The sequence below is a fragment of the Myotis brandtii genome, unplaced genomic scaffold (assembly GCF_000412655.1).
Source record: "Myotis brandtii unplaced genomic scaffold, ASM41265v1 scaffold565, whole genome shotgun sequence".
Lineage (NCBI taxonomy): Eukaryota > Metazoa > Chordata > Mammalia > Chiroptera > Vespertilionidae > Myotis > Myotis brandtii.
In genome coordinates this window covers 1,617,222-1,643,910 of record NW_005370105.1, presented here as the reverse complement: position 1 = coordinate 1,643,910, position 26,689 = coordinate 1,617,222, and the positions used below count along the sequence as shown (strand labels likewise).

Here is a 26,689-nt window from a genome sequence, read left to right as displayed (position 1 = left end):
AGGAGGAGGAGGAGGAGGAGGAGGAGGAGGAATGGGGGGTAAATTTAGGGGTTCTGTTTTAGGTGATTGGGAGAAAGTGGCACCTTAATGTAGGCCTTATATGCACATCAGAAGGAGGGGCTGGCTGCCTTTTGTTGCTTTGTTTGATTTTGGGGAGGGGAAGACAAAATAAAAAGGGTGTGTGTGTCTATAATGAAAGGCAAAGAGAATCTGTGTCCTTTGTGGTCTTTCAGCAGGAAATAGACAATGCTGGCCGGGATATTGAGATACTTTCTTGCTTTAAAGTCTGGGGAGGTGGGTGGGCCGCTTGGTCTCAGGTTCCTTTCTGGCTCCCAGATGGAGCTGGGCTCGATACGCCGACGTGTGGGATGCATGGCTTCTTGAAAGACAGACTTTTGAGCATTGGTTTTGATTTACTTAAAACATTGAATTTTATTAATCAACTAAATATTTTCAGGACCACCAAAGAATCGGGGCTCTCTGCTTATGTAGCAGATCGTGTCTGTTTGCTAAACATCTCGTGTCTTTTACTGCTTTTCTTTTCTTTTTTTAAAAAATATTTTTTATTTCAGAGAGGAAGGGAGAGGGAGAGAAACACCAGTGATGAGAGAGAATCATGGATCAGCTGCCTCCTGCACACCCCACACTGGGGATCGAGCCCGCAACCCTGGGCATGTGCCCTGACCGGGAATCGAACCCTGACCTCCTGGTTCATAGGTCGACACTCAACCACTGAGCCACGTCAGCCGAGCTCATCAATCTGTTTCGTACCAAAGCCACTCGTCTACTGTCTGCGTGGCCCACTCGCCTTCCATCCTGCGGTTGACGAAGGCGTTAACCCACGCCGCCTGAGAATGTTCCGTGGGAGGGAATGGAGCCTCCCCAGTGCATTCCTGGAGTCTTGTTTTCACTGTCTCGGCTTCCAAGCGGGTTGTCATTAATTGACTCACTCCCAGGAGGAGGTCACAGAATCGCAGACCTCGGTGCCGGGAGGTTCCTGGATACCATCGAACCGGCTGCTTGGCTTTGAAGGCCAAACCCATTGTGCAGAAGCCGCAGCGGAAGCCTGAGGTGGCCCCGCTGCTTGCCCCGGGTCACGAAACGTCCTGACCTGGAGAGGATTTTTACAAGAATGTCCTGGAGCCACACGGATGGCAGTGCGGGAAGCAAGGTCTGAAATGCTGCAGGGAAAGACAGCTGTGCGTTCGGAGTTACGGAGGGAAGGGAGGCAGGTCCCAGGAGGGTGGGAGAAAGCGAGGCGGGCTGGAGTTCCAGGATAGTTACAGTAACCTCTGTGCTCTCTGGACGGTGGTTTTTCACTTATTTCAAAGGCACGTTGGCCTAGAGGCACAAGAAGAAGGGACAGGGCTTGCTTGAGGCAGAGAGAAACCTTTTACTAAAAACGTTCCGTGTCTGGGACGTGACTACCCTCCAGGACCTGCCCAGGTGAGAATTTATGATCAGATCAGCTCGGGCGGCTACTTTCCATGGAACCTCCTTTTCACCTACCATGTGATGTGTAAATTAAACACGATCATATATAATAGTCTGAAATACATACAGCGGCCAGAATGGCGATGTGATGCGATAGAATAGAAATCGTGCGGGTAAGACCATCTAATGTCAGGAAAGAACTTCAGAAGCCGTCGAATTCAGCAGCTCATTTGGTAGATACGGATGTGGAGGCCCATCAGGCAGAGACGCCAGCCCAGGGACACGAGGCACCCAGGGGGGACCAGACCCCTTACTTCCCAGTTTCCCTCCGGGTTCTCTGTGACGGGTGTGGGGCCGGGCGCTTCTTAGACGTGCAGTCTCTTCCCCGGGGGCCAGCGTCCCTGCGACCTATTGCACCGGGAGGGCTCCGGCAAAACTCGGCCGGTGCTTTGATCTTAGGTCAGTGTTCGTTGAGCAATTTCGGCTTTTTTGAAACTTGACTGTTCCGAGTCTCAGCCAGGTATAAGAGCTTTATTGTCTGACCGGAGGGATGCTGATAATCGCCCGGTGATGGGGAGACTATTGGGCGGTGTGTGTGGCCCAGAGGGCCGGGCGGGTGAATGTCAGCCACGATTTCCATGTACACGCGCCTACACGGGTGTCACGCCCCTCTGCGTCGGAGGCCACTGCGGCTCAGCCATTGTCGCACTGGAATGATACACTGGCTTGTCGTGTCCTTGGGTGGTGAGCGCCTTGTGGGTAAGGGAAGGGCGGTCAGCCGGCTTTCGGTAAAGACCCCGCATGAGTGTGTGAGTGAGCGAGTGAGCGAGGGAGCGAGGGAGCGAGGGAGCGAGGGAGCGAGGGAGCGAGGGAGCGAGGGAGCGAGCAGACAAACGTCAGCAGGGCTGGGAAGACACTGAAGAGTTGGCGTGTCTTGTTTTTCATCTATTTATAAAGCAGTTAATTTTTTTTTGTATTGTCAACATTCTTGGATTAATATGTTAACTGGCCCTTGAAACCTATACACTTTTACTAACAATGTCACCCAGTAAATTCAATAACAAATATGCTGACTGGCACTGCCTTGCTCAGTTGGTGGGTGTACATTTTGTTGAATGAATGAGTGTTGTTTGGAATGTAGCTCGTCCTTTGGCTGAGGAGTTGAACATTTTCAGACGAAACTTCTGGGATGGGAAATAAGGTACCACCCTGCTCTAAGCAGTGATTCCTCCGGGAATGGAACCACTTAGACTAGAGTTTGTGAAAAACAGCAACACAACATCAGCTAGGTAAGGGCCGTCTGTTCACTCGTTCATTCACGTGGAAGGGAAGTGAGCACAAGGAGCAGGAGGGAGAACTCTTCGTCTTGGGGTTATAATTAGGAGCGTCACCAATGACCATTTCAGGATTTCACGTGCTTGCAGGGCCTCTGCCCCTCCAGCCAATGATCTTTGTTCCCAGGTTAGACTGATAGACAAGCACCTCCCCTGCATCACCCTGACTTCACTGCGCATGTGCCCACCTCCCCCTTTGCTGGACCCCTTCCCCAGTGATCTGTGGGGAGTGGCCCGGTGGCTCCCTGGGGAGTGTGATGTTGCAGCTTCCTGGTGAAGCTGCCCAGATGGCCATGCTGATCATGTCTGGCCTCCCCTTTGCCCTCTTCCTATTATTAATATTAGCTAGTTTTAAAAAATATATTTTTAAAAATTGATTTCAGAGAGGAAGGAAGGAGAGAAAGAGAGAGAAAAACATCAATGATGAAAGAAAATCATCAATTGGCTGCCTCCTGCACGCCCCCTAATGGGGATGGAGCCCGAAACCCAAGTGTGTGAACTGACGGGGAATTGAACTGCGACCTCCTGGTTCATAGGTCGATGCTCAACCGCTGAGCCACGCTGGCTGGGCTGGCTAGCTTTTGGTGCTGCTCACACAGGTGGTGGGAGCACCTGTAGGTGCGAGGCTGGGCAGGGAGTCGAAGATGGAAAAGGCGGGTGCTGGCGTCAGGTTAGGAGCCGTTTTCCTCGGGGTTATGGGTGATTGCGGACTGATGACCGTGTCCTGGAGATGTCAGGGGGTGGAGAGAGGGCGATGAGCCGGTGAGTCACACATTACAGAGGCCGGGGAGAATGAACAGAGGCCACTGGATGAATGGAGGGCAAGGTTTGCGTGGAGTATTTGGAATTGGAACCCGGAGCCCACAAGCTTTGTGACGCAGTAGATGATAAAGAAATACACCCGGCGGCAAGTGGAGGCCACATGCGAGTTGTGTTCGTGGGGTTCATTGCCTGGCAGGTGAAGGTCCTGGCAGGTTAGAGAGAAAGGGAGGCGGACGCAGAGCTGCCCAGTTGGCTCCCTAACGCGACACTGGTTGTAGTACCCGAGTGCCTGTGCGCTGAAACCGCTAGTCCTTTGGATTTCTATGAATCCGTTATAAACTCACCCTATTCCTGAAGATAACTGAAATTCGGTTGCAGCTTTAATGAAAAGAAAATGAGCACACGTGTGGTTGACAATCACAAGTGTATTAACTCCCGTTTTTGTCTTAACCCCAGTTTCTATGCAGATTTCGGACCTCTGAACTTGGCGATGGTGTACAGATACTGCTGTAAGCTGAACAAGAAACTGAAAGTGAGTATCGTGGTGCCGTCTCTCCTGGTCTCAACACCCTGAACTGTGAGCTCTGACCGACGGGGTGCGGCGCGCACCAGTCGGGCGGTGATCTTGGTCTTTGGAAGGTTATGGGAGAAGCTCCCGCAGAAGTTGAAATGGGTCCTCCCGGGTCCCCCTGAAGGACGTGCGACCTCTTTCATGTGTCAGGATGAATTGGCACCGGAGCTGAAGGAAGTCACTGGGCAGGGATCTGAGAAAGGAAGCACCCAGCCTTTCGGTGTCGTTCTGAGCCCATCCTGTTCGCTCCCAGGTGGATGCTCCAAGCCCTCACGTCTGGGCTACCCTGGGTGCCCGGGGACGGGTGGAGGGGCTCAGCGTTGCTCGGGAGAGCTCTGGAGCCTACGTTTTCCTGTCCAACCAGGAGTTCAATTTCTCCTGAATGTCGTCTCGGTAGAGTTAACAGCCAAGTAAGAGTGATGAACTGGCAATCATCACGGAATTTGGGTCATATAGTCAACATTGATCTATATTTTTTATATATTTTTATTGATGTCAGTGAGGAAGGGAGAGAGGGAGAGAGAGTGAACCATGAATGATGAGAGAGAATCATGGATCGGCTGCCTCCTGCACTCCTTCTACTGGGGACAGAGCCTGCCACCTGGGCATGTTTCCTGACTGGGAATAGAATCGGTGACCTTTTGGTGCACGGGATGGTGCTCAACCCACTGAGCTACACCAGCCAGGGCTTTTGTTATTTGTTGTGTGTGTATGTTAGTAGGCATTTTATTCCCAATGGCCTTCATTTTAATTATGTTGACTAGAATAGAAAATTCTCTATCCAACATCGGCTTAGATTAAAAAACTAAAAACTAGAAACCACCATCACAAACAAAACCACCTCCCACCCCCTCGTTTCTTATTTTAAACTAGACATTAAAAAGTGTAAGTACAAGAGTTAAGTAGTAATGGGTTATAGTTTGCTATTTCTGGTCAATAGTTACCATAATGAGGGAAATAGAAGAGGGAAAATTTATTAAAATGAGAACAATTTGTAAATCTGTGTATATTACTTAATGTAAAAATGTCATCGATGATTGGTAGGCTAGACCAGCCATTATTAATCTGATATTCCAAGGGATTCAAAAACTCCTGAAATTTAAGCTAAGTGTTGCGTGCATTTACATTTTTCTTCAGAGAGGATTCACAGCTTTCCAGCAGGTTCTGAAAGGGATTGTTTGCACAGACATTGATTTCAGAGAGAGAACGGGAGAGGGAGAGAGAGATAGAAACATCAATGATGACAGAGAATCATTGACTGGCTGCTTCCTGCATGCCCCACACTGGGGATCAAGCCCACAACCCGGGAATTGAACCATGACCCCCTGGTTCATAGGTCAATGCTCAACCCCTGAGCCACACCAGCCGGGCAGAAGTGGTATTTTAAAAAACAGAACCTCCTTCAAACTTAGTCATTTAAGAAAATCTTTGTTACCGATTCAATAATCTGAAAGTTTTATAAACATGATATGGCTCAACCAGCTTTTTCTAAAATAGTTAATACAGTTTTAACTATTGATTTCACTTTTCCCCGGGGAAAAAGAAAACCCTAGCTGGGGGTGGAGGGGAAATCTAAGAGTATTACTGAAAAAAGGGGACATTCTCGGGCAGTGATTTAAAAAACACACTGAAAACCTGGTCTGATGACCCCACAGGCCAATTACAATGCTCCTGAGGACTGTTTTTAAAGGTCTGAAAGCATATTGACAGAAATGTAATGGTAAATGTACAAAAGAGCCCAGGAGCCCTCTCAGGGTGGAATGAGGAGGGGCGGGCCGGTGAAACGGGCGATTGTGCTGAAGCACAGAGGTACCTGGCAGATGGCGGGCCCGGCGCATGTCCCCGATGCTGAGTGAATCAGCGCCGTAATCCTAGCTGGGAGCCGGGCCCCGCCCCCGGATCGGGTGCTTGCACACAAAAGCCCTTTTGATATAATGATCAGACCACCCTCTCAGTACAACCACAGAAAACATGTTGAGATTTCTTCACCAGGTTATCTTCTGCCTCAGGTCATGGGCTTTGGGGGCGGGGGGTGGGGGGGGAGTGAGCTACCTTCTGGAGGCAGTTCCTGTGGATTATAGAGGTGTCAGGGGTTCGAGGCAGCATGAATTCATGTGGTAGGGAGCTCCCATGGAGTTTGCAAGCCTTGGCCATTCAGAAATCCCCAGCAAGAGGAACCCTCCTTAAAATAAAGTACTTTTATTGATTTCAGAGAGGAAGGGAGAGGAGGGAGAGAGAGAAACATCCATGATGAGAGAGAGTAATCCATCGGATGCCTCCTGCACGCCCCACACTGGGGATCGAGCCTGCAGCCCACCCAGGCCTGTGCCCTGACCAGGAATCAAGCCGTGACCTCCTGGTTCATAGGCCGACGCTCAACCACTGAGCCACGCCGGCCGGGCAAGAGGAACCCCCTTTATAGAGCATCCCCACGTGCTGTGGACCGTAGGATCAGCCTGCTCACATGATGTCCATGAGCCGCTGTTCTCTGATCTTTTGACTCAGACGTTAATGGAGTGGGTGTGGAACGAAATGGGCCACCCTTTCCTTTTTGCTGAAACCATTCACCCTGTTGCATGGGAGCGCCACGTGAAGACGTAAACCGTGCTTTGTTTTGTGTGCAGCCAAAGAAAATGTTCAAGAACATCCCTTTCCTGGGCAAGTTGGAGGTAAACCGTGTAGAGGCGCTGGCTGCGCACAGGGGGACCCGTTAGCACATTTGATGGCTTTTGCAGAGAGATGACCGCTGTTGCTATGGGGACGCTGATGGCTGCGGCCATGGCTGGGCTAGCCTGGTCACCTGGAAGAGAATGATGCCTTGGTCACCGGGCCCTGGGCTGTCACCCACTTAATCTGACCCCGTCTCCGGCTGAGCTCGCTTGTGTGGGCTGCATGGCTGCGTTTTAGTTTATGAGCAGATGCCCCAGGCCGTGCTAGTGTCTCCTCAGCGCAGCCAGGCTGAGGCACAGCGTAAGGAAACACGGTGTCCTCACCCAACGACCGGAAGCCTTCACTTTCCCGCATGCAAACGCCTTCCCCGAGGGAAGACACTGCTTCTCTCAGTCGTTTGTTCTTGCGTTTTGGCTTTGAGCTTCATCGCCTCCCTCACCTTTAGGCTTTGACGGCTCATGGTCTGTGACCTCCTGAGCCAAGCATGGTGTGTGCATGTCACCAGCGCCCCAGGACGGCCGGGCCGTTTGCGATCGTGCGGCCTGTGGCCCACCTCCCCCTCCATCTCGGAGTCGCCGGGGCTGGTTTTCCACCAGGAGTGACTCCACTAGGACTCGGCCTGTCAGCCTGTCACAGGCTCTCCTTCCCACGACAGGAAGTGCCTGTCGGGGTCGAGGCCTCCACCTTGATTTGTGCTGTTCTGTCCTTGCCCTCATGGGACTTTGGTTTACAAGTGCCATTAAGCGTGTATGTGCCGTCGTTACGCCTGTCCGTTCCCAGGAGAGCGCTGAAGCTCTGCCTCTCGCTCAGGGGAGCAGTGCAGGTGTGGGGATGAACGGAGGTTTCAGGATGTGAATTGATAGATAGGCAATACCAAGTCCCACCTTTTATGTACTCTTTCTTTACCCTTTTAGAAAATATATATTTTTATGGATGTCAGAGAGGAAGGGAGAAGGAGAAAGAGAGAAACATCAATGATGAGAGACAATCATGGATCGGTTGCCTCCTGCACACCCCCCACTGGGGATCGATCCCACAACCGGGGCATGTGCCCTTGACCAGAATTGAACCCAGGACCCTTCAGTTTGCAGGCCGATGCTCTATCCACTGAGCCAAACCGGCTAGGGCTCTTTCCCTTGTTGAACATGACCGTACCTGTCATGAAGGTCACCACTGGCCCTTGTTGGTCCGTTTGTGGTAGCCTTGGCCGTATTCCCCCTTGCTGAGCATCAGACATCCAACAGACCGAGCGCTACGAGGCTAGTGCCTGGGGTCCCCTTGCTACCGCTCTCAGCCTGTGCTTCACACACATCCCGTGCTCCGCTCTCGCTGATAGAGCAAACACGACCTCCCTCAGCCCCCGTAACCCGCGCCAGACTCAGCAAACGGGTGCCCAGGCTGCGGTCCACAGACCTGTTTTGGGGCATGAGTGCTATTTAAAAATTTAGTGCCTGGGGTCCCCTTGCTACCGCTCTCAGCCTGTGCTTCACACACATCCCGTGCTCCGCTCTCGCTGATAGAGCAAACACGACCCCCCTCAGCCCCCCTAACCCACGCCAGACTCAGCAAACGGGTGCCCAGGCTGCGTGCAGTCCACAGACCTGTTTTGGGGGCATGAGTGCTATTTAAAAAATTGGAATTTATGCTCAACACCAGCAGTTTATTTGTTTGTGTGTTTGAGACAGAGAAACATTGATGTGAGAGAGAAACACTGATCAGTTGCGTCCAGTACGTGCCCAACCCGGGATTGAACCTGCAACTGGCAAAATGTTTTGTGATAAAAGGAGCTCTGTTATGCCTGCACATTGTCATTCTAGTGCCAGACGGTCTTCTGCTGAACGGTGTTGCTGGTGTAAGGCTGGGGCAGGGTGACCCAGGAGAGGGAGGCCTGGCTGGGGCAGGGAGGGAAGTTAGACAGCACACACCGTTTCCCCGTTACCGTTCACCGGGAGTTGGTTTGCGTTCCTCAAGTAGGAATGGGTCTGACCTGGGAGATACTGGCCTGGCTTCACAGAGCAGATATTTCTCGACTGGAGTGCTTTTGAGATTAACTGAGAAAAACACCTGAATTCCAAAAACGTCCAAGCAAGGTAAATGCTAGCAGTTTTAAAACTATTCCTAAGAGTCAGATAGAAAACTTATTAAACAGGTCAGTTACTGTAAGGTCAGTTGGTGACTATAGTTAATAACACTGTATTGTATATTTGAAAGTTGCTAGGAGTACGTCGTCCGCCCCCGCCCCCCCCCCCCCCCCCCGCCCGGGAGGCAGCGCCCAATAGGAGAGATTCTAAAGTAGTTAACATTTCTAGGTAGGTGCTTATGGGGAATTTTTAAAAAAATCTGAAGTCATTTCTGAAAGATTCGAACGTTTAGGAAATTCTCCTAAAGTTCTTACCATTTTAACTTGTATCCTATTTAGTTAAAAAAATTTGTAGTTATACAGTGAGAAGGAATGTCCTTGCTCCCTTTTTATTTCCCGGGGCCCTTGGGAAGCCGGCCTGGCATGGGACTGTGGTGCTTGGAGGGGGACCCTGCCTCTCAGGGGCCAGGCGCTAAGGAGGGTGCTGTGTTCGGAACACGTGGGGCTTGGTTATCAAAGACACGCCCGGCCCGGGCGGGAGGGCTCTGGACTGGGCTCCCTGGGGCCCGGGTGAAAGCCAGAATGTACAGGGCCTTCTTGGACAACTTCTGAGTTGGACGGGTTTCTCCTCCTGGTAGGACCTGAGGGTAAAGCAAGCATGTCAAACTCAAAGGCGAACACGGGCCAAATAAGCGAGGCATGCAGCTGTGGCGGCGGGTTTGACGTGCTGGGGGTAAAGGCAGGCAGGTCGCTGGGCTCCGTTCCATCCCCAAGGAGTCTCTAAGCGCAGATATTCTGTGTGTGGTGGTCAGTGTGCAAGGTATCGCAAGCCGCTTTACCATCCGTGTGAGTTTATGGATAAGTATTGTTACGTGTCTGTACTATGAAAACCGTTCGTCAAAATACTATAACTTTGGGTCCTGGCTGGTGTGCTCAGTGGTTAGAGCGTTGGTCCTCGCACTAAAGGGTCTTGGGTTTGATTCCCGGTCAAGGGCACAGACCTGGGTTGTGGGTTCGCTCCTCACCCCTGGTTGGGGTGTGTACGGGAGGCAACCAGTGGATGTGTCTTTCACACATCGATGTCTCTCTTTCTCTCCCTTCCTTCCCCTTCCACTCTCTTGAAAAAACAATGGAAAAAATATCCTCTGGTGAGAACTGACAACAACAAAAATACTATAATGTTGGAAATATGAGGAAATTGAGGATGTTATTGAGCTCCACGTTGTATGTTTGAGTTCTGATTAATACTTTGACTTCGTTTTAACAGGCCCTCTTATTTGCACAGTTCCTTTCCTGTTTGGCATGTGCACACACACCATGTTGTTTATTTTGGGTTTAGCTGAATGCTTGAGCATGCAGCATATTGCCTGGCATACAGCAGGTGCTCAATACCTGTTTGAACCCGTGAATGTAATACATGGCTGTTGTATTAAGATGTCTGCTGATAGAATCCTGTTGATGGCTCATCTTTTTCTATTGACCATTTATTTCCAGATCATGAAGAGGGGCTTCGTACAGGACACGTTAGAAGGAAGGCATGAGTGCGGTGCTCTCGTTAACGTGGGCACGTGCACATGTTAAAGAGGGAAATGGACTGGCGGGCACATGTCAAAACCGACTATCTAATGTGCACGGCATAGACCGTTGTTCTGGGCGTGTGTGTGGGGGTGTGTGTGGGGGTGTGTGGGACGTGAAAAGGACTTTACATGGAAGATCCTGAGTAAATCTTCAGAAATGGTTTCTCTGATAAAGATGCTAGTTAGTAACTCAGTTATTTCCAATGTATGCGTCTCCTTTCTTGGGAAGACACATACGTGGTCCAATGCCAGTTCTTCCATCGTGATGAGCTGCAAAGAGTCCGAGCTGGGAACCCTCCACTCCCGACACTCACGTCCAAACGCCATAGAAACCCAAGGTGTGTCGGTTCCCCAGGGCCCGTCGCGGAGAGGTGAGAGAGGGTGTGTCTCGCATCTGTCCACCTGTGGCTGCGGCCACCCTAACTCTCTTTCCCTCTCTCTCCAGTCATACAGTTTATCAAGAAAGAAAATAGTGCATTACACCTGCTTTGACCAGCGGAAAAGAGCAAACGCAGCATTTTTGATAGGTGCTTATGCTGTAAGTACTTGTGGCGATTGCTCGGGTGATGGGGTGCTGACGCTGTCCTGGATCGGGCCCCGCTGTTCGTGGCCTGGGGAGGGGGGGGGTGGGGATTCTCCGCAGCTTGGGAGCTGATCGGATGGAGAGAGTGGACCTGGTACCGATGGGCTGTTCCCTCTTGGGTTTTATTTTCGTAGCTGATGGCAGAATCTCAGAACTGCGGTGTGTGGCTGGGATTCCAGGGCTGTGCAGGCGTTATAACAAAAAGAATACCCAGAGAGGGATATTTCCAGAAAAAATTATATGAAAAGGCTGTTGAAATGTTCCTTTTTTGGATGAAAGGAAATTCTAGAGTGAATGGGAAGGCTGATGATCATTGTTTTTACCAGCCCAGTTATTCCTCTATCGAGGAGGCAAACCAATCAGAAACCCTGCGTGTAGTACAGCTTTCCCAAAAACTAGATGAAACTTTCCAAAGCTCATTTGGATGAGACGTTTCGCCCCCGGTGAGCACTGAAAGGTAACATGCCTGCGACCGAGTTTGGATGTGACCGTTTCTAGACTTTTCTGTAACATGCTGGGCTGGGGCAGGATCTTGGAAGACAAGCATCCGGACTTCAACCACATCTGCGACCTCGAATAGCTTTTTAGGGACGAGGGATGGCCAGGTAGGAAGATGCTGGGGGAAAGGCAGGGACAGAGGCGTCACTGCCCGGCGTCCTTGGGGAGGGTCGGCGCCCCCTGAAGACCCTGACGAGGGAGGCTGGGCTACTGGACACCACACTGCCCCGGGGACCACAGCCGCAGGGGGAAGCCCAGCCGTGCGCGGGGGAGACCCAGCCGTGGCAGGTGCAGGCTGAGCACGGTGACCAGGTGATGGGCGGACGCAGCCTGGGAACGAGGACCGAGATGCCAACTCCGCCCTCTGACGGGGCAGCCGGAAGCCTCGTGCCGTCCCTCCTGGTCCCTCTGTCCCCCCCTGTCTGGGCACAGCCTGGCTGTGGGTACAAGGAGTCCTGAGCACGAACCAGAAAAACGCTTGCTCGCGTGGCTCTGGGATGCTGGGGAGAGTCCACTATCGCCCAGGCTTCATTCGGTTTCTTATCTGTAAGACGAGAGGGTGGATATGATGGCCTCTACGTTTCCTCCCAATTCCGAGGAGACTGGGATGATTTGCAGCGCCAGCCAGGCTGCTGCTTTTATTTTCAGAGCAGCCCCGACAGGCAGGCCGCTGGCGGGAGCGTCCAGGGGTGCGGGAGCCGAGTTTGCAGGCATCTCCCCCGCTCACTTCCCGGGGCTGGTTACAGCTCACCTGAAACTGACCGTGGCTGTGTGTTCTTCCTTCTCGCCACAACCCTCTTATCCCCCAGTCCTTGCCTTTTGCTGTTGTTAATCCTCACCCCAGGGTATTTTCCCATTGGTTTATAGAGAGTGGAAGAGAGGGGGAGAGACAGAGAGAGAGAAAAACATCAAAGTGAGAGAGACACATCGATTGGTTGTCTTCCCCCTCCAATCTCCCCAACCAGGGCCAGGGATGGAGCCTGCAATGCAGGTATGTGCCTTTGACTAGAATCGAACCCGGGACCCTTCTGTCTGTGGGCCGACGCTGAATCCACTGAGCCAGACCGGCTAGGGCAGTAAAGAAGTGGACTACCATCAGCAACGTGCCGACTCAGAGGAGACTTGTCACATTGATTTCTCTCCTTCCTCTTCTCACTCATCAGTTTGGGCAGCTCTGCCTCCAAACATATCGCTGTCGCATGGTTGTTGCTGTCAGCCAGCCGGCCACGGCCGCTGCTCACCTGGACGCCAGCACAGCGCCCCACCCCTCCTCACATTCCTTCCTTTATCCAGGGCCAGAGTGACCCTTCACAAGCATGAATGGAATCGTGTCACTGCCCTGTTTCAGCTCTGTCTACGATGCTCAGTTCGTGGCATAAAGTCTGATCTCTTTACCGGTGCCATCGAGGTCCTCCCTGAGCCGGCCTGTCTGCCTCTGATCTCCTTGCTCACCGTCCTCCCGTCAGCCCTGGCGGCGGGCTCAGGTGGTTGGGCGTCGCCCAGTACAGGGAAAGGTTGTCGGTTTGATTCCCAGTCAGGGCACATGCCAGGCTCCATCCAGCTGACCGATGTTTCACTCGCACATCAATGTCACTCTCTCTCTCCAAGTCAATTTAAAAATCTTTTAAAAAGACAGATGCTCCCATCCCAGTGGCCCTCCACCCATGGGATCCGGAGTGTGCTCCCAGCAGAAGGCCTTGCCAGTTCTGTTCCCACCGGCAGTGTCTTCACCCCCGCCCTCTGCGTTCCTGTTTCCTTCAGATGGTCCCTCCCCAGAGAGCCTTCTCTCAGGTGTTCCCTGCTCCCCTGCCTCCAGCCACCCTCTGCCCTTGGCTGTTTCATGTTCTCTGTCACACCATGTCTGGAGTTATCTGATTCATGTGTGTATTTACTTGTTGATTATCTCTTTCCCGGACTAGAAGGCAGGGACCTTGTTGGTTTCATGCATTGCTGTGTGTGGGAGGTGATAAAATATTCAAAAAGGGGCTAGGGCCAGGCATTCTCCGCTGGACGCTGGCCACCATGGAGCCTTCCTGCCACACTGAATCATGGGACGTCCGGGGTGGGGGGCGTCCCAGGAGAGAGATGAGGTGCGGCCAGCGTGGAAGGGGTGGGGTGCGGCCAGGCTGTGGAACGATGGGACTACTTCAGTGTCTGAACACGGAGCATCGAGCTTAGAACTGCGCCTGGCACATAGTAGGTGCTTCATAAACATCTAGTGAATGAATGGAAGATGGAATGACAAAATAGGAAAGAAGGAAGGATGGTCACGTCAGAGGAAAACTCTGAAAACGATCAAATTGGATGTAAAGTCTAGTTAACACGAGTCATCACACATAGTTACATGCTTTTTTCTTGCGATGATTCCTAACCAGTGTTAAGTGTATGGCGCCGTGGAATTCACATTCACAGTGCGGTGCAGCCACCAGACCTTCCTTCCTTCCTTCCTTCCTTCCTTTCTTTTTAAAAATATGTTTTTATTGATTTCAGAGAGGGAGAGAGAGAGAGAGAGAGAAACATCAATAATGAGAGAGAATCATTGATCGGCTGCCTCCTGCACGCCCCCTCCTGGGGATTGAACCCACAACCCGGGCATGTGCCCTGACCGGGAATGGAACCGTGACCTCCTGGTTCATAGGTCAACGCTCAACCCCGGAGCCACACCGGCCGGGCCACCAGCCCTTGCTCTGGGTGTGCCATCGCCTGGCAGCCAGGCATCTCCTGGGCCAGGGCCGTGCTGTGGTTTCCTGCCGGATCGTGAGTGTGAGTCTGAAACATATGCCTGTGCTCCTGTTTCCTCCCCTCTGCGTGGGGGAGGGCCTTCTTATGTTTGACCTCGGGGCCGTCATGAGTGTGAAGAAGATGAAATTGAGGTTGTGGTGCCCAGTAGGAAACCCACAAACCCCTCTGGGTGGGCGATGCCGCAGCCAGGGCTGACCGTGACCGCCCGAGAGCGAAGTGAGCAGGACAGACGGCAGGCATTGCAGGGAGCCCCCCTCCCCCGTGAGCACCTCTGCTTCCCTAGCGTGACCTTGAGCTCCTGGAGCTGGAGGGCTCAGAGGTGACCAAGACACCAACTTTGAAACAGGCCAGTCGGAGGAAGACAAGGGCCATCGGATTTCACGTAGATGTGGGATCTGCTGAACAAAATAAGCTAACGAAGTGGAGACAGACTCATGGATACAGAGAACAGACTGGCAGCTGTCAGAGGGGAGGGGCTGGGGGCTGGGTGAGAAGGGTGAAGGGATTAAAGCAAAGAAAAAAGAAAGACATGCCCGACCGGTGAGGCTCAGTGGTTGAGCGTCGACCTATGAACCAGGAGGTCACGGTTCGATTCCTGGTCAGGGCACATGCCCGGCTAGTGGGCTCCGATCCCCAGTGCGGGGCGTGCAGGAGGCAGCCGATCTATGATTCTCTCTCATCACTGATGTTTCTCTCTCTTTCTCCCACTCCCTTCCTCTCTGAAATTGATAAAAATATATGTTAAAAGAGAAAGATTCGTAGACACAGACAACAGTGATTGCCAGAGGAAGGGAGGGCAAATGGGATAAATGGTGGCGGAAGGAGACGTGACTTGGGGTGGTGAACACAATGCAACATGCATTTGACATATCGTAGGATGGTACACCTGACACCCGTGTAATTTTACTCACCAGTGTCGCCCCAACAAGTTCAACATGGTGTTTCTCTCCCAGGACTCAATACCGAGTGCAGCTTCAGGGTCAGGGTGCTTGGGCACCAGAGCCCCCCAACCCCCCAGCATTTTGAAGAAGGTGGCTTTAAAAATTACAAGCACGGGTCAACCAGGCCCTTGCCGCCGGCTGCAGGACCAGGTCCTCACTGGCTACTGTGCTGTTTTCAGTTCACAGACTGCAAACGGGGGTCAAGGGGGGCGGTCAGGCCGTGACGACCGAAGGGGGAGAGCGTGTGTCCGAGGAGCAGTTACATTACATGCCCTGGTTTGGCTTTAAAAATTAAATGCAGAGCCCGGCCGGCGTGGCTCAGTGGTTGAGCATCGACCTAAAAAAAAAAAAGGCATTTGCCTCCCGAGTTTATAGACAGCCACCGAGCGGATGTCAGCGCGGTGCCTGTGGCCTTTCCGGGGAAGGGAGGAGAGGCACATGGCCGGGCAGCTTCCGGTCCCAGTTCCTTCCTTTTAAAGCTTGGCCGGCGAGAACGCTCCTGTGACCACTGCTTGCCAGTGGGCTGGACGGGCGCTTACCCTGGCCGGTATTTTTGGTGCTTTAAGGAGGTCAGGCCCCTAAAATCATTCAGACTCTGCATTTGGAAGCTCTGAGTCTGCAGCTGGGCGGGGGGAACGACACTATCTTTGATTCCGTTTAGCTGTGGGCTAGGAAAATGCTTTTCATCCGAGGAAGCGTTGTTTCTCACGTTTAACGGAATACATACATCTTCCCAGGAATTTTTGGTTTCTGTTCTCCCTTTGGGTCCTGATAACCAGCCTCGTCTGTGCTGTAAATAAGCTCCCAGAGCCCGGCCCACGCGGCTCAGTGGTTGAGCGTCGACCTATGAACCAGGAGGTCAGGGTTCCATTCCCTGTCAGGGCACACGCCCGGGCTGTGGGCTCGATCCCCAGTGGGGGGTGTGCAGGAGGCAGCTGATCCATGATTCTCTCTCATCATTGATGTTTCTATCTCTCTCTCCCTCTCCCTTCCTCTCTGAAATCAACAACCATATATATATATTTTATCGTATTAGTAGCCTTGAAAAATCATGACTTTCTCCATGAAAAAGCTTGTGTGCATTTGTTTCACGGGTGCACCGAGTTGAGGGGTGTTTTCTGGAAGCGGCGAGGTCTGCCTGCAGGCATGATTGGAAGGGGAGGACATTCCCAGCAGCCTCGGGGAAGGTGGACGGACTTCCGGTCCGTGGTGCATTTATGGGGTCCGTGAGCGACACCTCTGCTGGTTGGGTTTCGGTCGCTTCTCCTTAAGCTGACGTCGCCTCCACTTGTTTCAGTTCTATTGTGTTGACATCAGTGAACGGAAATATTCAGGGAACATGGTTGCTGCTTTCAGAAGTGAACAGCCCGGCCGGTGTATAATAAAAAACATACAAAAAATTAAAACCTACCTCTGTTTGAGAAAACCGTCATTATAATAGTGGAAAATGCAGTCTGAAATGTACTGTGTGTTTTTCTGGATTTCAGAGAGGAAGGGAGAGAGAGATAGAAACATCAATGTTTCTATCATGGACCGGCTGCCTCCTGCACACCCCCTACTGGGGATGGAGCCTGCAACCCGGGCCTGTGCCCTGACCGGGAATCAAACCCTGACCTCCTGGTTCCTAGGTCGATGCTCAACCACTGAGCCGCGCTGGGCCAGGCTAAAAGTGTATCGACACTGAAGGATGATTAATTCTGCAGCGTTCTCGAAGGACAGTTCTGTCACATGGCATGTAGCCGAGCACTTGGGCGAGGGCACGAGGCTCCAGCCCCTCCCTGCAGACACCTGGCCGGCACCCACCGCTCCCTGTCCGCTGCCCTCGCCAGGCAACGGCTCTGTAAACACGCGGAGGGAACAGCCAGTTCCTTGTTGGGGGTTCATTGTTGGTTTCCTATTCTTGAGTCGACTCAAAGGAGAGGAGCCTCCGTCACTGTTCAAGTCCAGACGGGAGATTGGTTCCCATGCTCTCTGGCCTCGTCTTAGGCGTGTGGATAACATCTCACCTACAAACGTCTTCAGTTTGAAAAGGAACACGTTGGTTCTTTTTGGTCCCTTGGGAACATGCTCCAGTTACTAAATGAATACGTGGGTTGTCTGGTCCCCCCTCCCCTCCTGGGAGAGGCTCAGCCTCTGCAAGTGGTCCTGATCCACGGGAGCCCAGCCACCCTCGGCCTCCCTGCCCCCACCCCGCCGGGTTCCACCCGGCCAGCTTGGAGGCCTTCCTCCTGTGTAACGCAGACAGTCTCTTTATTTACTTTCTAATGTTTTTATTGACTTTTCAGAGAGAGGGATAGAAACATCCATGGTGAGAGAGAATCATGGGTTGGCTGCCTCCTGCACGCCCCACACTGGGGATCGAGCCCGCAACCCGGGCCTGTGCCCTGACCGGGAATGGAACCCTGACCTCCTGGTTCATGGGTTGATGCTCAACCACTGAGCCACGCCGGCCGGGCCAGAGAGTCTTGACTTGTCTCCTTCACTGTTCTTCCCCATTATTTCTCTGTTGACATCAAGATCTTTCTCCTTTGACGGCTGCCCTGCCCGCCTCGCCTCAGCTTGGGAGTCAGTCCCGAGCACAGTGCCAAATACTGGGGGAAGCAGTGCATTTGGAAGGTGCCTGCGATGTCAGAAAGGACCCACCAAGCTCGGGGAGTAATTCAGGGTTCACGTCAGAGGTATTATCCACACGCTCATTGGTTTCCTCATGCTTTTTCTTGTTTTAAAATTAATTTTTTGGGGGTGACTCGGCTAACAAGGCTTACAGGTTTCCAGCCTGCATTTCTGTGCTACATCCTCTGCTCGTTGCCTTGTGCGCCCACCGCCCAGGGTCGTCTTCTTCCGTCACCATCTATTCGACCCCTGTGACCCATTGCGCAGGCCCCGAGCGCCGTGATGTACGGAGAACAGGAAGGATGACTCGCCTTCCCAGACACGTGTTAGACTGTTGGTGACGGGGACTCATTCTTGTCCGGCTTTCACTGACCGGCCGTTTAGCGCCGTCGGGGAAAGCAGGCTGGTCGAATGCAGGCTGCTCTAAGCATCCAGCTGCGTTTCTGATTTGCAGTCAGACTTCCCTATGGAACTTGCAGGGGATTGTTGACCACTGAGTACCTTAGACCAGAAGTAGAATCAGTCTCGAATTTGAAAAATGGTCGCCTTTTTCCTATTTTTTTTTAAATTGAATACAGACATTGTTTTCCCAGTCACGGGTTATAATGGGAGGAAATGATTAAGAAGAAAAATGTGGCTAAAAATAAGAAAATTAAACATGTTGTGGTGCTTGCGTACGACCGCGAGGACGTGATGCTAAGAAGTCTGAGAAGCGCAGGCTTGGGAACCCGGGACGAGACTTTAAAACGAAAGTTTCACGTTTTAAGTCTTTGCCGAATTTCTCACCACATAAGCGGGGAGACCATGGCTAAAAATAAGAAAATTAAACATGTTGTGGTGCTTGCGTACGACCGAGAGGACGTGATGCTAAGAAATCTGAGAAGCGCAGGCTTGGGAACCCAGGACAAGACTTTGAAATGAAATTTTCACGTTTTAAGTCTTTGCCGAATTTCTCACCTCATAGTAGTTTGTTTTTAAACCTGTAAAGAATGTCTGTGAGTTTATTTGAGCCAAACTGTTGACAGTTGCTGGAAGCAGAATCTCAGCATGTTGGGATGATGCTCCGGAGAACGGCGGTTTTTCATCTTGTGTTCATTGCCATCAAAGGAGGGGACGAAGGGGGCTCACGACCTCCCCTGGTGACAGGTCAGGGAGCGGGAGAGACCTAAGCGGGGAGACCACGGCGTCTCTTCTAGATGTTCACTCCCTGGGCTTCTGTGGCTCCTCTGCGGCCGGCTGGTCATTAATTCCTCCTCCACGAGCATCCAGCCTGCTCGCCCTGCTCTGTTCAGGAGACGTTCGCGTAAGGCAGTGATGGCGAACCTATGACACGCGTGTCAGAGGTGACACGCGAACTCACTTTTTTGGTTGATTTTTCTTTGTTAAATGGCATTTAAATATATAAAATAAATATCAAAAATATAAATCTTTGTTTTACTATGGTTGCAAAGATCAAAAAATTTCTATATGTGACACGGCACCAGAGTTAAGTGAGGGTTTTTCAAAATGCTGACACACCGAGCTCAAAGGGTTCGCCATCACTGGCGTAGGGAGACGGGCATGGCATCCGCTCTCCTGGCTACGTGTGACTTTGCTGGGCAGGGACGTGGGCCTCCTGGGACCTGCTGGGCTTCGACAACGGATGTGGTAACACGGCCAGCGCCTTGGTTTGGGGGTTGCTGATGCTGAGGCCATGTCTGCACTTTAACCCGAGGAGGCTGCGCTCAGCGCTGGCCCGTGGGGTGGTTGGGTCCTCGGCCATCGTGGGGATGTTCACCCTCACGTGTTGGTGTTTGTTTGTACAGCCAGTCTTCAGGGCTGGGGCGTCAGACACCCTGACCGCTGTGGGTCCCAGTCCCGTGGACACGGGTGAAAAGGAGGAAAAGGTATTTGGGGACCAAAGCTCACCTCCTTCCTGCCTCGGGCGGTCACGAGGGCTAAGGAGCAAATCAGCCACTTTCCTAGAGTAGTGCCTGCCACCTCTTATATTTTTTAAAGAATTATTTCATTTTTTAAAACCTCACTGAGGATATATGTCTTTTTTAAAAATTTATTTTTAGAGATGGAAGAAGGGATGGGGGCAGAGAGAGAGAGAGAGAGAGAGAGAAGAGAGAAACATTGATCGGCTCCCTCCCAAACGTGCCCCTCGGGGATTGAGCCCACAGCCCAGGGATGAGTGCTGACTGGGAATCGAACCTGCAACCTTTGGGCCGAAGCTCCAACCAGCTGAGCACTGGCCAGGGCTCGCTCTCTCTTTAATCGGAGGCAGAGCTAAGAAGATGTGGCCTGAGAATCCATGACACATTTTCCCCTGGAAACGTGGCACCTAGGGTTTTAACGACCCCGGTGAGCGTGCACTCAGCAACTCCCTCCTGTATTGGAGCAGCCCCCGCCTCTCCCACGCCCCCCTCAGCGGGTTGTGGGAGGCCATTGCCCTCACCTGCCCCGCAGCCTTCCTGGAATTGCGATGGCCTCGCGGGGTTTCACTTTGCACTTATGAATAATTGAGGCCCGGGATAAAAATAAAAACAAAGGCTCGCTTTCCCGTGGGAGCAAGGGTCGTGCGTGCTCAGCCATGCAGATAAGAGGAGCGGGCCCGGGGCACCGTGGAGAGCGGTTCACGGGGCGGCCGCCTCCCTCCCCTGGGAGGACGCCTCTTGCTCCTGGGGGAGGTGGGTCTGTCTGCTGAGGAGGCTGTGTGAGCTTTAATGGTCTAATCCAGCACGGAGTCACCTCGAGGCGGGAGGACAGGGGGCCCACGGTGGCCTGCGGTGAGCACATAGTACCGTCAGGGACCCACAGTTGTTCTGCTCCCAGAGGGGACCCCCCCGCCCCCCCGCCCCGTGACATCTGTGTGTGTGTGTTTTAATATCTATTTTTATTGATTTCAGAGAGGAAGGGAGAGGGAGTGATAGAAATATCAATGATGAGAGAGAATCATGGACCGGCTGCCTCCTGCACGCCCCACACTGGGGATGGAGCCCGCCACCCAGGCCTGTGCCCTGACCGGGAATCCATCCTCCTAGTTCCTAGGTCAGCGCTCACCACGGAGCCGTGCCGGCAGCTGTTGGTGTGCCTTGAGCACAGCCTGGCCGGCCTCTGGGTCTGCCTCAGTCTCCAGGCTCTCACCCACCCTTAGGCCCGGGCGGACAGGACACTGGGGCAGCCCCGTTGCTGTGCAAAGATCCCCGTGCCCACCAGGACTCTCGCCCTCAGAGAGGAGGAGGGGGATGCACCCGTGGTGAGTCAGCTCGCTTCGTGCCGTTCTTGGGTGTGACCTAAACGCTGCCGTTTGTCTGCCGTAGGTCATCTATTTGAAGAAGACACCGGAAGAAGCCTACAGAGCACTCCTGTCCGGCTCCAACCCCCCCTACCTTCCATTCAGGTACCGCGCTGCGTGTGAGGGACGTTGGGCGGTAGCGCCTTGCTGGACGGCTCGCTACTGTCCGGCCGGATTATTGTTTTTAATTGTCTCATGACTGTGACCATGATGTTATAGGCAGTGAAACGAGATGGTGGTTTTTACTATTCCTTTTTGCCCAGTCCCCCCCCCTCCCCCATCTAGTAAGATAAAACAGCTTTCTCCTTTTAGGAATTAATTTTCCCTGGGACCCTTTCTATATCCTGACCGTTTAAGGGCAAGGGGTGCCCGACTTAGGAGCTAACAACCATATCAAGACTCGTTAGCGCTCAGTACTCGAGCTCATTGATGCACCCATTCATTCTTCCATTTCACGGGCGATGGTTGCGCCCCGACCCCGTGCTGGGGGCTGGGCAGGTAGCACCAGACCCTCTCAGCATCTTCCCGAAGCGGACGCTCAGCGGCCCGACTCACGGTGCGGCCCGCACATCTGGCTCTCACCCGGGACTATCAAGACTCGTTAGCGCTCAGTACTCGAGCTCATTGCTGCACGCATTCATTCCTCCATTTCACGGGCGATGGTTGCGACCCGACCCCGTGCTGGGGGCTGGGCAGGTAGCATCAGACCCTCTCAGCATCTTCCCGAAGCGGACGCGGCCCGACTCACGGTGCGGCCGCACATCTGGCTCTCACCCGGAAGGCGGTCTCCTCCTTCCAGTGTTGGGAGAGAACAGTTGGTGTCACTGAAGATCTTTTTATTCTTATTTATTTATTTTTTAAATATAATTTTATTGATTTCAGACAGAAAGGGAGAGGGAGAGATAGAAGCATCCATGATGAGAGAGAATCATGGATCGGTTGCCTCCTGCACGCCCCACACTAGGGATCGAGCCCTCAACCCGGGCATGTGCCCTGACTGGGAATGAAACCTTGACCTCCTGGTTCATAGGTCAATGCTCAACCACTGAGGCACACCAGCCAGGCAAGATACACATTCTTATTTTCCCGTTTCTATCCCCGCATGTGGCACACGCATTACTGTTCTGCACCTTGATATCTTCATCTTGGACATGTGTGGGTATCAGTGCGTAGAGCGCTGCCTCCCTCATGCCGCCGGGCTTCACTGTCCGCCTTGATTCATTAAGTGCGTGTGGACCGGAGGACGCTTCATTCCCGGCTGGGGGGCCCCGGGAGTGTCTGACGGCAGCATCAGCGTGTTCCACTCCTTAGAAAGCCGTTGTGTCAAAGCTGTACTTGCCGCTTGCCCCGAGGCTAGCCGGCGTATTTATCAAGAGCGACTATGGCTGAAGACGAGAGGAAAGGGGCCCCTACCACCTGCGTTAGTTCCTCGAGTCCATCCGTCGCAGCGGTGACTTTGCGGGTGACCTTCAGGGGAGCAGGCACCTTTGGGTCCTGGCCCCGAGTCAGCAGAGTTGGGTTGGGAGCCGGGCAGGGATCCCTTTAGGCTCTTTCCCTCCCGTGCACACCCCTCTCCAGTCCGTGTTCTTGGCCAGTCACCCCAAAGCCATGCTCCTTGCAGCTTGTCCGAGACCCCGGCCGATGCTGAGCTTTCCTGGCTGCCAGCAGCAGCGTTTTGCAAACCTGCCTCCGTGGTGCTCACACACAGTGTCTGGGGGAACCCTGAAGTCTCACGGAGTCGTCGGCGAGGTCCCCTTGCTCAGCTCTGAGCCCGTGTGCTTCCCATGCGTTTCACACGTCTCGGCTCCCGGGCCCATGGCATCAGCTGGGCGCATGCCTTTGCTGTGTGTGTGTGTGTGTGGGGGGGGTCCCCATGAATCTGCCAAACCCCGTTTTCCTGCGACGGGGAAATCCCGCGGGGAATGGACTCCACGGGCAGGAGTAGCCCCGAGCCCCAGTTTTGGAGACAAAGACAGAAAGCACAGCAGGAAAGGTGATGGCGGGGCCAGGTGAGCGGAGGCGGGGCTGCGCAGCCTCCGTGGGGCCGGGCTGGTGGGTGTTGGGTGTTGTCACCAGCTGTGAGTTGAGGGTCCGGTTTATTTCGGGGCTGAGGGTGGTGGTGGGAGACGCTCCCCCCGGTTGGCCCCGGAGTGCATTTTGTGTGGCTGTTGTAGTCTCTTTGGAGAAGATGTGAGAATGGATAGGTCGATGTTTCCCAGGTGCTGTTGAGTGCATTTTGTGTGGCTGTTGTAGTCTCTTTGGAGAATGGATAGGTCGATGTTTCCCAGGTGCTGTTGTTCCCGCCCTTGGTTTCAGGCCTGGGAAGCGTTAAACAGGACGGCTGCCTGCGTTCTGTCCCCAGGAACGCGTAGGATTGGTCTGGGGTGAGGTCTGGGTGTCGGGCTTTCTGGAAACTCCCGACAGATGTCAATGTGCCGCCGGGGCTGAGGGCTACGCGCTCTGCGTCTACCGAGGGAAAAGAATAATAATGGAAAAGTCAGCGATCAGAGAAGCTTAGAGCTCTCTGTCTTGGGGATTTACAAGCACGTTCCTCGTTTTAAGATCCTGAATGTGTCTTTCTAATAAAGATTCATCCGGAATCTCCCCCTCTCTCCCCCCCTCCCCATCTCTGTGACCGTCGCTCTGAAGCACCCAGGGCACCCTTCCTGACCCGCACGCGTGGAGCACCACCCACCTGGCAGTCAGAACACCACGCTGGCATCATGGCAGGAACTGTGTTTGTGCTCCCGACCCCCTGGAGCGTGGAAACGGGTGGCTTATCTCATAGCGACGGAGAACAATGCGAAGCACGTTCCTCGTTTTAAGATCCTGAATGTGTCTTTCTAATAAAGATTCATCCGGAATCTCCCCCTCTCTCCCCCCCTCCCCATCTCTGTGACCGTCGCTCTGAAGCACCCAGGGCACCTTTCCTGACCCGCACGCGTGGAGCACCACCCACCTGGCGGTCAGAACACCACGCTGGCATCGCAGCGGGAACTGTGTTTGTGCTCCCGACCGCCTGGAGCGTGGAAACGGGTGGCTTATCTCATAGTGACGGAGAACAATGCAGCTTTTCTCCGGGGGAGAAAGCCTTTCACAGGCCTCCCGCGCGGCCCTGCTGCAATGGCGTTTGGCATGAAACGCACCCGCCTGTTTGCGTTCGAGGGTGTGTTGCGGGTGGGATGACCCCTAGTGACATCTCTGTTGCTGAGCGAGTCTTCCTGTGGCCGGAGCGATGACTGGTCGCCTGGGCAAGTCAGAACTTGCAGGTCCCACAAAGGCTCGGAGGGTCAGCCACTCAGAACTTGGCACTGGCTGCCTCCTCCTTCCTTCTAAAGCGAAGCAGACAGGTGCTGGGAGATGTGAGCCGCCATTATAAATACATCTGTGTGTGTGTGTGTGTCTGTGTTTAACTTTTTAAAATATATATTTTTATTGACTTCAGAGAGGAAGGGAGAGGGAGAGCTAGAAACACCAATGATGAGGGAGAATCATTGATTGGCTGCCTCCTGCACACCCCACACTGGGGATCGAGCCTGAAAGCTGGGCCTGTGCCCTGACTGGAATTGAACCTGGGACCCTTCCGTCGCAGGCTGACGCTCTATCCACGGAGCCACACCAGCCAGGGCTAAAACATCTCTTTACCTCAAATGTTGAAACAGATGTTTGTTAGCTTGCATATGATCCTGTGCTTCTGTTGAAGTCCATTAGGCAGTTAACTCTGTGCCTCAAAGGGAAAGTTCCTACCACGTTTTTCTCTTGAGTCTCAAACATGTGGGAGCGACACTTATTTTACACTCTCTCCTGGCTTCCCTTTCCTTCTCCACTTCTCACAGCGATGGCTGGCTGCCTCTCTGCTCCTCCCTGTTGATCTTTGGGGGTCACGTCCCCCCGCACCCCCATGGGTCTTTGCTAACTCTCGCCTTTGGTGCATGCGTTTTGAAGGGTGAGGCGCGCCAGTTCCCCGAGGGTGGGAAATACACGGAAACGTGGCTGATCTGGTCCCCACTGCGGAGCCCGTTCTTGGCGGCGGGGCTCCGGGCTGAGCTGAGCCACCGTGGAAAGCAGACTGTCAGACGTTCCCTGTCACAGTGGCTGAGAAGCACACGACAGGGGACCTGGTAACAGACACAGCGGCTGAGTCTCAGGAGCCACTGACTACACGTAAGGAGGCGAGTTACATCTGCTCCGTGTTCAGCTTCAGCGGTTTGAGCTGCGAAAATGGGCTCAGACTGCTTCTTTCATTCCTATTTTTAAAAATATATTCTTACTGATTTCTAAGAGGTAGCGAGAGGGAAAGATAGAAGCATCAGTGATGAGAGATAATCATCGACCGGCTGCCACCTGCACGCCCCACACTGAGGATCGAGTCCGAAACCCGGGCCTGTGCCCTGACCAGGAATCCTGGCTTTCCTTTCCTTCTCCACTTCTCACAGCGATGGCTGGCTGCCTCTCTGCTCCTCCCTGTTGATCTTTGGGGGTCACGTCCCCCCGCACCCCCATGGGTCTTTGCTAACTCTCGCCTTTGGTGCATGCGTTTTGAAGGGTGAGGCGCGCCAGTTCCCCGAGGGTGGGAAATACACGGAAACGTGGCTGATCTGGTCCCCACCGCGGAGCCCGTTCTCGGCGGCGGGGCTCCGGGCTCAGCTGGGCCACCGTGGGAAGCAGACTGTCAGACGCTCCCTGTCACAGTGGCTGGAAGCACACGACAGGGGACCTGGTAACAGACACAGCGGCTGAGTCTCAGGAGCCACTGACTACACGTAAGGAGGCGAGTTACATCTGCTCCGTGTTCAGCTTCAGCGGTTTGAGCTGCGAAAATGGGCTCAGACTGCTTCTTTCATTCCTATTTTTAAAAATATATTCTTACTGATTTCTAAGAGGTAGCGAGAGGGAAAGATAGAAGCATCAGTGATGAGAGATAATCATCGACCGGCTGCCACCTGCACGCCCCACACTGAGGATCGAGTCCGAAACCCGGGCCTGTGCCCTGACCAGGAATGGAACTGTGACCTTCTGGGTCATAGGTCGAGGCTCAGCCGCTGAGCCACACAGGCCAGGCTTTCATTCACACTTTTAAGGCCCCAGATCAGTGTCACCAAACCATCTATAGAAGGGCCAGGCCCCCGTTCTTGGTCCTCTCTATGGGCCGTTCCCAAGAGCCGTTCCCGTGGGCAGTGGTGGTGGGGAACGGGGCTGCAGTCGTGTGCAGGAGTGAGCGGCGTTGTGTTGTTGATGCAAAGAAAGCCTTTGTGTGCCGGGGACGGAGCTGTTAGGCTGTCGAGTCAGCAGCCCGGGGCCTGTGTTCCCGCTGCCTGTGTTGCTGGTTGGAGGTGATTCTACCTGCTGACTTCACGTCACCTTTCATGCCCTGACTCTGAAGTGAGTTTCACTTATCTCTGTTTCTTGGATGAGCAGAGCGAGCAGGGTGTAGCCTTCTGCTAAGTCTGATCATTCATTCGTTCATTCATTCATTCATTCGTTCATTCATTCATTCATTCATTCACGCCTACAGCATGGAAACATGCCCCACACCAGGAGAGCCGTGTTCCGTTGGCGTCCGGCTCTGTCCCGAGAAGGCACGGGGCTTCCTCCTGGGCGGCG

General features: G+C 53.3%; 1 protein-coding gene across 1 annotated transcript in view; it reads left to right on the top strand.

Annotated features, from left to right (window-relative positions):
- Positions 1 to 26,689, top strand: part of CDC14A (cell division cycle 14A) — a 70,756-nt gene that overhangs the window by 19,671 nt on the left and 24,396 nt on the right. The window contains exons 4-6 of the mRNA XM_014549651.1: positions 3,987 to 4,062; positions 10,874 to 10,966; positions 21,111 to 21,190. Coding sequence (XP_014405137.1) covers positions 3,987 to 4,062; positions 10,874 to 10,966; positions 21,111 to 21,190 — 249 coding nt within the window. The remainder of the gene's footprint in view (positions 1 to 3,986; positions 4,063 to 10,873; positions 10,967 to 21,110; positions 21,191 to 26,689) is intronic.